An 11,915-nucleotide genomic window follows, 5' to 3' on the forward strand; every position below is an offset into this window, starting at 1 on the left:
TGGCAGAGAGAGCAAGAAAAGCACCCTGAGGTGGTAGTGACTTGGAGGAAGAGACGCCACAAGAATTGCAAAGAGCTAGAACATGACCAGGACATTAGGTTTGCTGTCACAAAGGCTTCTAGCCAGATTGGATTCAGCACTGGATAGAGGGCAGGGGTAGTGGACAAGGAGTGAAAGCTTGATGAACTTCATTTTTATAAAGGACCACCTGGAAATGTAGACTGGGTGCATCTAGCACCCATAAAGGGGGGTATAGTATGTTTCTGCTCCTTGTTCCAGCTGCCTCTGGGCTCAGGCCCAGAAGCCAGTAGAAATGTCCAGTGGAACTGAAGTAGGGCATGAGGCACAGGCGCAGTAAGAGAGGGCATAAGGCACGAGTGCATCTTTGTATTCTTCTAGACAAAGAAGCAACCCTTGCTGGGATGCAACAGGTTTTGCTTTTTATATCTCAATCATTTGGAGGACTCATCTGGCATTTTTGAAAGCTACTGCTTACCCGTTGTATTGCAAAGAGGATCTTATCTGAAAAACAGGTAAATTATGTTAACAAACTTAATTTGAAAAGAATAAACTGTTTCTAAGTACATGACAGGCACTGCTGGAACAGGATGAAAACTGATCCACCAATTACTAATTATTCTTTACTCTGCAGGCGGATTCCCCAAAGACTTGTATTTAGCAAACACTTTGAGAAGAGGCCGTGCACAGCAAAGGAATCAAAGAGCACTTGTTTATATTTCACTGTTCAGACTGGCTGCCATCCCACTTGGATAAAAGGAAGGACTTCCTGGGTCACCAGCCAGAGCTCGCCTGTCATCAAAGCACCTGAAACTGTCTCTCACTCTGCCTGCACAATCACAGCATCCTCATTTTGCAGGCTTGGAAAACACAGGCCAGGAGAGGTGAAAGAAGAGCCCAGGCCACTCTGTTCTCTTCCCTTCAAGTCCAAGGCTCTACCCTCCATCCATTCTCTTTATCTGTGACCTTTTGAGCACTGCCTTGTTCCTGCCTTTGATATTACAGACCCCATGAAGGTCTGAAGCTCACATCCAACCTTGGTAAGCTGGTCTTCTGAAGAATATTCCTAGTAAGTCTTCAACCAGGCCCATGGGGACCCCAGCTGTCATTCAGCCATGCTGTGCCTTTCTCCCATTCCTCACTGACCAGGATCACACTTAATGACTATAGGAAGTGAGATCTTTCATGCATGGAAATTTCAACTAACATTTCTTGAACCCATACTAGCTGCCATAGATTAGTTTATCTACATTACCTATCCTCACAAAAAAACAGCAAAAATTCTTACCCACTTTACAGACAAGGATACTGAGGCTCACATGAGCTCTGATTTGGCCAGGGCAGTATTCCTAACTCATCCATCAACCTCCAAATTCCATTTTATTCCTCTCTGCTACACTGCCGGAGCCCAGAACTCTCCAAATACATAGAGCCCACCCCAAATATGGAAGAGGGCAAGTGCACAAGAGACCTTTTCATCTTAGTTGCCTAGCTTCCAGACTCCACTGAGACTAATTCCTTGTTGTCTCACTCAGCCACCAACCTAGGGCCCTGGGAAGCTGAAGAGTCAAAGGGCTCCCTGGCAGGCTTGTCCTGGCAGCTGCCCAGATGAGTTATGCTAACACAGCAACAGGCACAGGAAAGGGCCCAGAGAGTGGAAAAGCACCAGACACTAAGCCGCTGAGGAAAGACAAGTGATTCCTGCTGTGCTAACAGGATAACCCTGCTTTAAAGCCACCCATCACAGGACCAGGAACAGTCCAAGGGATGGGGGACAAGCAAAGAGCTCCAAGTATATCCACTTTGTAATGTGGCTATTGGGTCAGTCAGAGTCACATGCCTCCAAAGTGAATCAGCAAGTTTGGAAGAAAACCAGTCCATGCCCTGGTCCTCCCCAGCAACCCTGGTCTGTCTTTGGCCTGCCACTTAACTTCACCTGTGCAGAGGCCAGACAGTATATGCTGACAGCCACGAAGGTAGCCACAGACCTGAGTCAGCCCATGGGAAAGAAGGGTCTCTCTGAGAATATTAATAGACTGGCTGGAGGCAGTTCAACAAGGCCAGCTCCCAGGAACCAAAATTATCTAAAAGACTCCCAATCAAAGTGGGACTGGAAGGAGCAACTTGGCTTTCCAAAGATAGGCCTTCATCAGCCAGCCACTGGTAGGAGGTAAAGCAGTGCACAGGGTTTATTTCTAAAATAGCTGAAAATCTAAAAATGTCCGTGGGAAAACCTTTCTGGTATTCTTTCTGTGGATTTCTATCCTCAAATGTTTTGCTTAAGTTGATGTTAAACTATGTATGTACACGAACCCAACAGTGTTTGGTTTTTGTTGTTGTTCCAGTACTAGGGTTTGAACTCAGGACCTGGGCGCTGTCCTTTGGCTTTTTTGCTTGAGATGGCATTCTACCACTTGAGCCACAGCTCCACTTCTAGATTTTCGGTGGCTACTTGGAGATAAGAGTCTCATGGACTTCCCTGCCCTGGCTGGCTTCAAACTGTAATTATCAGATGTCAGTCCCCAGTTGCAAGGATTATAAATGTGAGCTATCAGTGTCCAGCCAGGCTGTCTTTAAATTCATAATCCACCTGTCTCTGCCTCCCAAATACTGAGATTACAGACATGCTGTACTATACTCAGCTTTTTTTTTTTTTTTTGCTGGGCTTGAACTCAGGGCCTGAGCACTGTCCCTGATTTTTTGCTCAAGGCTAGCACTCCACCACTTGAGCCATACCACCACTTCCAGCTGTTTATGTGGTGCTGAGGAATTGAACCCAGGGCTTCATGCATGCTAGGCAAGCACTCCACAGCTAAGCCACATTCCCAGACCCTCAGCTTACTTTTTGTTGTTAGTTTTTCATTTTTTTTTGTTTTCTTTGAGACAGAGTCTTGGATAGTAGGCTAAACTAGAACCTGTGCTATATAATCCAGTCTGGTCTCAAAGTCACGAGCCCCCTGCCTCTGCCTCATGAGTGTTGATTACTGGCATGGGCTACTAGGCTCCAAAAGTATTGTGGTGGAAACAAAATCTGGAATCTACTATTTGCCACCTGTCTATGAGACCACTAAAATATCTCTCAGATGTTATTAAGGGAGAGCTTTTTATTGTTTGTTTTTGTTTTTTAGTGCTGGGATGGAGCTTTCACACAAGCTAGGCAAGTACTCCTACACTCCAGCCACGAGACAGGCTTTTTGAGAGGTCACCACAAATTGGCAAGCCTCTGGGTCAAATTAATGCTATTGGTATGTTATCATGCTTGCATTCTTAAAAAGTTACCAACATCTCTTTAAAAAGGGTTCCAAAAAAGCCACTGAACTCACTGTTTCCTCTCTGGTGCACCACTAGTGAGCAGCACCAACTAAAAGGTGAATCACTACTGCCCCCTCTCAGCAGGCCTGTGCGTTGCAGCTCCCAGCCCCACCAGCCTGGGGGCTCATCTGTTACCTGACTGACCCCTGTAGGCAGCAAACTGCTACTCCTGAGCTCAGTCCTAGTAATGCTTAGGTCTAGTAATGCGCAGGACTGCCACCAGGTGGTGGCACTAATCTGTCAGTGAGGCATGTCTCTAGCCAGAGACCACAAGGGGAAGCCCACCTCAGATCCTTTTAGAAGCAGAAAGCCTTACCGAAGACATTCATTTCAAGGCCAGGTGATGGCTCATGCCTTTAATACCAGCTACTTGAGAGGTAGAAATCAGGAAGATCATGGTTTGAGGCCAACCTAACCCAACTCAAGAGATAAGCTAGGCATAGTGGTACATGCCTGCGACCCAAATGTGGGTAGGAAGACTGTAGTCTGATGTTGGGCCTCAATAAAAACTGAAGAACCTTATCTAAGAAATGACTTAAGGAGCTGGGGACTAGGAGGCATGGCTGAAGGACTCAAGTGGTGGAGCCAAGTGTGTAGCCTTGAGTTCAAATCCCCTTCATGACCCCCTGCCCACCCAGGAAAAAGCCAAAAAACAGCCAAGCACCAAATGGCTCACCTCTACAACCTTGCTACTCAGATCTGGAGGATGTGTGAAGCCAACTCATACAGAGAAGCTCACAAGACTCTACCTCCAATTAACCAGCAAACAGCCAGACTGGAGGTGTGGATCAAGTGGTAGGGCTCCAGCCATGAGCCAGGAATCTGAGCAGACCCGGAGTTCAAGCCCTAGTGGTGGCAAAAGGAAAACAAAACCACTAATTGCAGTATTTAAACTCATCAGCAATGAGAAACAACCGAAGCTAGGGCACCGGTGGCTCATTGTCTGTAATCCTAGCTACTTGCTAGGTTATCAGGAAGATCAGCTGAGCAAAACAGTTTGAGACCCTTCCCTACCCACAGCTGGACACAATGGCACATGCCTGTCATCTCAGGCTCCACAGGAGGCTAAGATGGGAAGAATCATGGTCCCAGGCAACAAAGTTCACTAAAGAAAGCAAGCCAGATATGGTGGCACATGCCTGTAATTCTCACAACTAAAAGTAGGCAGACTGTGACTCAGTTGTGCACCCAGATGGAGAACTTATCCTAAAAATAAGTACAAAACAAGACCAGTGACATAACTCAGCAGATCTATGACAGCCTAGCAAGGGAGAGACCCTGAGTTCAAATCCACAGTGCCACAAGGAAAAAAGGAATTCAAATGTCCAACAATAGGGAAAATGTAAAAAATAGTTCTGCTATACTCCTACCTGATGGATAATCATGCAAAATTAACTCAATTATGACCATGAGGTAAGAATGGGAAATGACATTCAACAATTAACATAAAAGTACAGTGAGGTAATCACTTAAAAAACTACAGAGTTAAAAAAAAAAAAAAAAAGAGTCAATGCCGGTAGCTCACCTATGATCCTAGCTACTCAAGAGGCTGAAATCTGAGGATCATGGTTTGAAGCAAGCCCAGGCAGAAAATCTTTGTGATTCTTACCTCCAACTAACCACCAAAAAGCCAGAAGTAGAGCAGTGGCTCAAGTGGTAGAGTGTTAACCTTGAGGGGGGGGGGGGGGAAGAAGCTCAGAGACAGTGCCTGAGTTCAAGCTCCAGTATTGGCACAAAGAAAATGAGATGCTAAATAGTGGTTTTATAGTGCTGGAGTGCGGACACCTTTTTCATCACAAATTTTCTTTCATATACATATATTTCTTTTATGGTATGAAAGAGAGTATATGTTGTACTCCAGATTTTGCAGACGTCTTAGCCTCTTGTTTCCATGGCCCTCCAGGCTTCTCAGCAACTGCTCAACAAAAGAAGGGAGTCCTTACACACATCCCCCCTTCCTACTGCTAATACCACCCAAACTGGAAGGTAGATTCGGTCAAGATGGTTTGCAGATGCCACTTTAATCACAGTTGACTCGTGATGAGGGGTGGAAGCAGCTGACTGTTTTCAAGCAAATTCACCACACACACACACCTGCCCCTGCCCCTGCCCCAAGGGGAACAGCCCAGCCTCTGACAGAAACACTTCCAGTCCCCAGGGAACCTCACCCCCCACAGCTGACCACAGGATTTCTGGAAGAATGAGCTGGAAAGGATAGGGAACCAGGAGATATGTGAATGAAAACTAGGCTTGTAGGTGGCCCTTCTACAAGAAACACCCAAATCCCAGCCATTGCCACTCGAGGCCAAACTGCCCCCTCCGGGAGGTTGAAAACTAGAGTTCATTTCATAGCACTTATCCCAGCAGAACCCCCACATTAGCCTGAAGCCCCACCAAGAGATGCGAACTTCCTCTTTGCTGACCCTCAGCTGCTGCTGGGATGTGGAGCCGTACATAAGGAAGCAGCCAGTACTTGTGTGGCTGTGGGATGGGAGGGGCCAGCAAAAGCAGCAAATCAAATCAGATGTATGTACTGGGGCTGGGTGAATATGGTGGCAGGATTGGTCCCAGTGTCCTCCATTAATTCTTCTCCGGGCGGTTTCTGTTCAGGACAGCTTTAGGAGCAAATTCCAGCTTGTCCTTAAGGCTCACCACCTGGGTATGGTCCTTGCCTAGAAGCTCATCCAGTTTGCGATCCTCTCGGCGCTCTGAGATGCTCTTTTCTTCCTCCACAGGCTGGGGATCCTTTCCCCTGATGAACCACTCCAGGTGGTAACCCACAGCCCCGACCACGAAGGCCACAGGAAATGTGACATAGGGCGCATAGGTACGCACCACGGTCCAAAACACGGGCCACATGACATCTGCACAAAAGCACAGGTAGCATTAGGAAGAAACAAGCATCCCCTCCCCCACTAAACATGGACAACCCACAGGGCACTCCACTTACTGAGCAGCTACTCCATGCAGAGCAACGTAGGTATCTACTATGCTTTCTGTATCAGTGGGTCCCTAAAATAATCTAGAAAACTGTAAAGGGTTCAATTGTTAAGAAACAAGGAAGAACCTCTATGTGTGCTATTCTCTCTTGACAACTGTATCCCAGGGTGTGGCTCTGAGCCTTACCCAATACAGCTTGTGTCCTGCTGCTGGCCTCAGGTCCCCCCTCCCCAGTCTGCCAAAATTACAGGAAGGGAAAAGAAGTTCTCTGTTCCATGATATTTCCCCATGCGTGAATGGAGGGGTTTATTATCAAAACCATAAACTATTGACTAACTATTCTGGATTTAAGATAAACAAAGTTTTAAATTGTTATCTTTTATTTTTATTAATTTGTATTGTAGACATGACGTACACAGGGATTACAATTGCATGAGTCAGGTAATGAGTGTATGCCTTTTCACACTAGAATAAGGGTTTTTTAGCTTTTTCTTTTTTTTTCCAGTCCTGGGGCTTGAACTCAGGGCCTGAGCACTGTCCCTGGCTTCTTTCTGCTCAAGGCTAGCACTCTACCATGTGAGCCACAGTGCCACTTCTAGCCTTTTGTATTTATGTGGTGCTGAGGAATCGAATGTATGGCTTCACGTATACGAGGCAAGCACTCTTGCCACTAGGCCATATTCCCAGCCCTTAGCTTTCATTTTCTATCAAAAGAACTAAACCTGTGGTTTACAAGTCTATTGGCCAAACAACTTTCAAAACGTTATGTTTACCCAAACCCCTATCTTCACACTTGCATAGTAAGCTCATAAAAATATCACAAGCTATTATCCATGTATATACATACTTCTATATATACTGTACATATGTATACATGTATATATGTGTGTGTACATATATACACACACACTGGACACTCTGGGGGCCTAGTACTCGGTCTCTCTAAAAATCACTGTACACTGCCAGTTAGTTGCCAGTGGCTCATGCTTATAATCCTAGTCAATCAGGAGGATGACATCTGAGGATCACAGTTTGAATCCAGCACAGGCAGGAAAGTCCATGAGGATTCTAATATCTGAAATTAACCAAAAAGCTGGAAGTGGAGCTGTGTCTCAAGTATTAGAGCAAAAAAGCTCAGGGACAGCGCCCAGGCCCCAAGTTCAAGACCCAGTACCAGCATGCGCACGTGAGCACACACACACACACACACACACACACACACACACACACACACAGAGTGGAACTGTCCCAGGGCCTCCAAGAATGAGATAGGACAACATCAAAGTAATGTAAAAAAACAAAACAGCACTAACAGCCACCGAGTAACAGATGAATGCCATTAACAGTCACCAAAGACCATTAACAATTATGATGCCAGCTAGCTACAGAGCTCGTGCATCACCATGGGCCTTGGCTAAACACTATATACACTGTCTCCCTTAGTCCCAGCGGCCACCCTAAGAGGTAGATGGCATTACTAGGGGGTCTCAAACAAAAACATCTTTCTGGCTGTGCCTGCATTTCTCTACCACTGCTATCTCTGGTCTAGGGTGAAAAAGCAAAACCTCACCAAAAATGACTCTCCCTTCCCTCTTTGTTTGCAATACTTTTTCGGAGAATCCAAATGTTATGCAGACCCGAGACTGTAATGGAACATGGTGGTGGTAGTCAAGGTGTAAGGTGGTGGTAAGGCTTCAGCAGCTTCAAGACTCCCTTACTTGTCCTTTATCCTTGCACCAGACCCTATGCCAGACAGATTACAACTAGTCATCATCTGACTCTCAGAACACCTCTATGATGTAGGAATTATTAGCCCAGATTTTTGTCTAAGGGGTACAAAGGCTCAAAGACATTGTTAACATGCCCAAGCACATTACAAGGGCCAGACCCACTGATTTTGAACCCAGACTGCACCAACTTCAAAGCTTGTGCTCTTTCTAGTGGAAAGAACATCCCGCAGTTATGAGCAGGGTTTCTGTCCAAATCCCCAGACTTAGGGAGAGTCTCCCGCAGCTTATCCCCATTAGCTTAGCATTTCATCGCCTTGAAGAGCTTCCCTTTTTGCAGATTATACTAAGAGATCTATGAAATTCTCAGATGTAGTCAGCACACCTGAGGAATCCCAAACCGAATACTTCACTTGATCTACCTCTCAGGCAAACTCTTTTCTCAACAGCAACTCTCCATTCAGGGTTCCAACTTGTACTTTATCTTTTTTCTTGGTTTTGAGACAGGGTCTCACAAGGAAGCCCAAGCCAGCCTTAAATTTATGTTCTCACTCAGGATGGCCTTGAACTCATAATCTTCCTGCCTCAGCCACCACAGTGCCAATTTGTCTTAAAACATATCAAGTTCAAGCTGGGCACCGGTGGCTCCTGCCTGCAATCCTAGCTTCTCAGGAAGCTGAGATTAGAGGATCATAGTTTGAGCCAGCCCGGGGAAGAAATGTTCATGATATTATTCTCTCCAACTAATCAGCAAAAAAAAATGGAAATGGAGCTGTGGCTCACTGACAGCACCAGCCTCGAGTGGAAAAAGCTAAAGGACAGTTCCCAGGCCCTCCGTTTTATCTCCAATATCCGCTAAACTTATCAAGTCCACAAGTAATATTCCTCCTTCTCAAGTGCAGAACAAGGCCTCTCTCTGTCGTTCTGCTCAAGGTCTCCTCATTCCCCTAAGTCAACTCATCCACTGATTCAACACTTAAATCTTCTCAGTGCCAGGCACCGTGCTGGATTACCATCACTTGACTGAGTTTTCCAAAACAACTTTAAGCTCTGTGAGAGCAAGGATCAAAGTCTGTCAGGGTCCCCAAGGCAACCTACCCATTGCTCCCATCCTTTCATACATACACACGCAGACAGACAGACAGACAGACACACACACACACACACACACACACACACACACACACACACACACACACACACACACACACACACACACACACACACAAACACACACACACACACACACAACACACAGTCTGGGGAAGACGTCAAGCTCAAGCAGCTCGACCTCAGCAGTCACCCACACACCCCGGAAAGAAGGCCTGCATCACAGCAGACGCTTCGCCTGTTACAGGCCGACTCCATCAAGTCATCCCCACAGTATCAAAAACGAAAGAAGAGAAAATATCCCGCAAAATACCGCGCCTCGATTTCCAGCTAGCGCGGGGCAGGGCTGGAATCACAGCAAAGCATCTGGTGCAGACCCACTGGGTAGCCAGGGGTCTAGATCCGGGGACCTCAGGGCCCCGGGAGTCCCGAAGCTGCTCTCCCAAGTCACTGACAAGGGGACCAAAGGGTAGAAACTGGACTCGACAGTTACTCGCGTCCAGCCCCGGGGTGGGAGCGCAGGTGTGACCAGGCCCGGACAGTCTCCCCACCCCCCGCCCCATCCACTCCGTCCTCACGCGGCGCTTGAGGCCCAGACGCCCGGGCCGCAGAGGGTCAGTCAGGTCTCCGGACTTGGCGTCCGGGCGCGGGGAAGCCAGGGCGCCGACAGCCTTTCCTGGCCGGGAGCCGTCGCCCTAGAACATGCGACTCTGCTGCCGCCCCGACTCCCAGGACCGGAACCGCCCCCGAAGCCCGCGTGCTCACCCGCGGCCCAGCCCGCACACCTCCGCCCGCCAGCCCGGAGCACCGCGGAGCGCCGCCCAGACGCCCGGGGCGTCGCCCGTGATCCCGCCCACTGCCTCGGAGCGCGCGGATTGGCTGAACCGCAAGCAAAGCGCCTGGAAAAAGCTAGACGCCGGCAACCCTGGCCGCGACGCGGAGAACCACGGCGCCCCCTCGCGGCCTGGATGTCTCCCTCCACGCGGAGAAAGTGAAAGGTCAGCCTCCATTCATTTATTCAACTGACTTTTATTAGGCGTCCACTAAGACCGAGGTCGGGTATACAGAAATAGAAGACATGATCCCTGACCTCAAGAAGCTTTCTTCTGCAGAGTGCAATCTAGTGCTTTGAAACCTCTTGGATCTGCACTAGCTTTCTAGATGAGTGACCTTGGGAACATTCGTAACCTGGCAGAGCCTCCCTTCCTTCTCCACAGAGGTAATGACACCCATGTCGCAGTGATGTCGCCGGAATTAGGTAAGATCATGTATGTAAAGTACCTGGACAGGTGCACAGCAAGCAAGATGTAGATGGTAGCTATCCTGAGTCTACTTCTGTGTACCCCTCAAATGCACGTATTCACTCCCCACTCTGTTTTCACTGTACCTTGGATAGATGAAAAGGAAAAATAAGCTCCAGTACCCAAACTCCTTAATAAATCGACGTGTGCCTACTTCCCCAACCCCCAACCCCCAACGGTCTGAGGTGTAGCTCAAGGGGCAGAGCACTTGCCTTGGGTGTGTATCCTCAGAACTGCAAAGAGTAATAAAAGGGACTCATTTCATTGACCTCAACCTGCATGTTTATCTTTAGTAACAGAGATTAACTCCTTTCTGCTCCCAAATTATTTCACACAACTGCACCTTTACTTATGTTTTCCATCTACCTGCAGTGTCCTTCTTCTATTTATTTTCAGCTTTACAGGTCACTTTCATAGGAAGCCTCCAAGACAGTATTATCAGATTATCAAGAGCCGAAAGCTTAGCTCAGCAGTGCAAATGGAGGGGGAGGGGAACTGAATATTTGGGAGACATTAAATATGTAGAAAAGAGAAGGACACAGAATTGCCTGGAATAACTGTCATTCAGTTGGCCAGTCACGTGGCCTAGCCACGAGCTAGGTAGGCATTGGGAATGCAAAACTGACAGGGCCCAACTCTGTCCTCAGCAGTTCCCTGACAAAGGGAAGGCAGACAGCTCCACAAAAGGTCAACACAGTATAAGAAATGTGATGACAGAGGAAGATGGTCAGCCCAGCCTGGAAGAATCAGGAAAGGCTCCCTGGAGGAATGGGCCCTTGAGCTCTGTCTTAAATCCAGACAGTTCCCCCAGGCAGAAGTGAGTAGGGCACAAGTGCCTACAGTTAGAAATCAAGCAGCTATGGATTCAAATCTTGACTCTGTTGTCTGTTAATCTCAGAAAGCTACTTGTACTTGGTGTTAAAAGATAAATAGAAAGGGGAAAAAAAGACAATAGCTGGGCACCAAAAGGCTGGAAGTAGAGGTGGCTCAAGTGGTAGACACCAGCCTTGAGCAGAAAAAGCTAAGGGAGAGCGCAAGGCTCCAAGTTTAAGCCCCAGTGCCAGTATCTACCCCCCCAAAAAAGTGCAAAAAGTGCTTGGCACCTCCACAATAAATGCTCAGCAACTTTGACATGTTAAATATTCCACCAAATGCATTTAATGTCTTGTGTCCATTTTTTTCCAAGACCAGGATTTAAACTGGCTAGAGATCACTTTTGCTCACTGGCTGGCACTGTACTACCTGAGCCACATCTCCAAACTCCCTTGTGTCCATTTTTTATATAACTCATTCCTTTAACCCAAATCCTGAGTGACATCTCCAAAGTCTTTTCATCTCATTGTTCCTCACACCCAGCTTTCAGCCACCCGTGCCTCCTAAATGAATCTCAAAGTCAGCATCCTTATCTTACCTGGACCACTTTGGCAACTACCTCAGTAGCCTTCCCACTGCCCTGTCCCCTCACCCAAGACTATTTCCATTCCTTTGACCAAAAAAAGTCATTTAA

The 11,915-nt window shown here is 47.3% G+C and overlaps 1 protein-coding gene across 2 annotated transcripts; it reads right to left on the reverse strand.

Annotated features, from left to right (window-relative positions):
• Nucleotides 1-5,482: 5,482 nt before the first annotated feature.
• Smim12 (small integral membrane protein 12) lies at nt 5,483-9,966 on the reverse strand. 2 transcript variants are annotated; one of them, XM_048350835.1, is made up of 2 exons: nt 9,873-9,966; nt 5,483-6,194 (listed from the first exon to the last, which is right to left on the reverse strand). In XM_048350835.1, exon 2 carries the CDS (start codon nt 6,187-6,189, stop codon nt 5,911-5,913), a length of 279 nt encoding a protein of 92 aa, XP_048206792.1. In that variant the 5' UTR covers nt 6,190-6,194; nt 9,873-9,966; the 3' UTR covers nt 5,483-5,910. The 2 variants fall into 2 exon arrangements, with proteins under 2 accessions (XP_048206792.1, XP_048206793.1); XM_048350836.1 differs by lacking the exon at nt 9,873-9,966 and adding an exon at nt 9,686-9,834.
• Between the last annotated feature and the right edge of the window lie 1,949 nt (nt 9,967-11,915).

This window comes from Perognathus longimembris, chromosome 7 (assembly GCF_023159225.1).
Source record: "Perognathus longimembris pacificus isolate PPM17 chromosome 7, ASM2315922v1, whole genome shotgun sequence".
NCBI lineage: Eukaryota > Metazoa > Chordata > Mammalia > Rodentia > Heteromyidae > Perognathus > Perognathus longimembris.

What these genes read in the sequence shown, in the direction of transcription:
- Smim12 (XM_048350835.1), bottom strand. Translation starts at nt 6,189, where the DNA reads ATGTGGCCCGTGTTTTGGACCGTGGTGCGTACCTATGCGCCCTATGTC.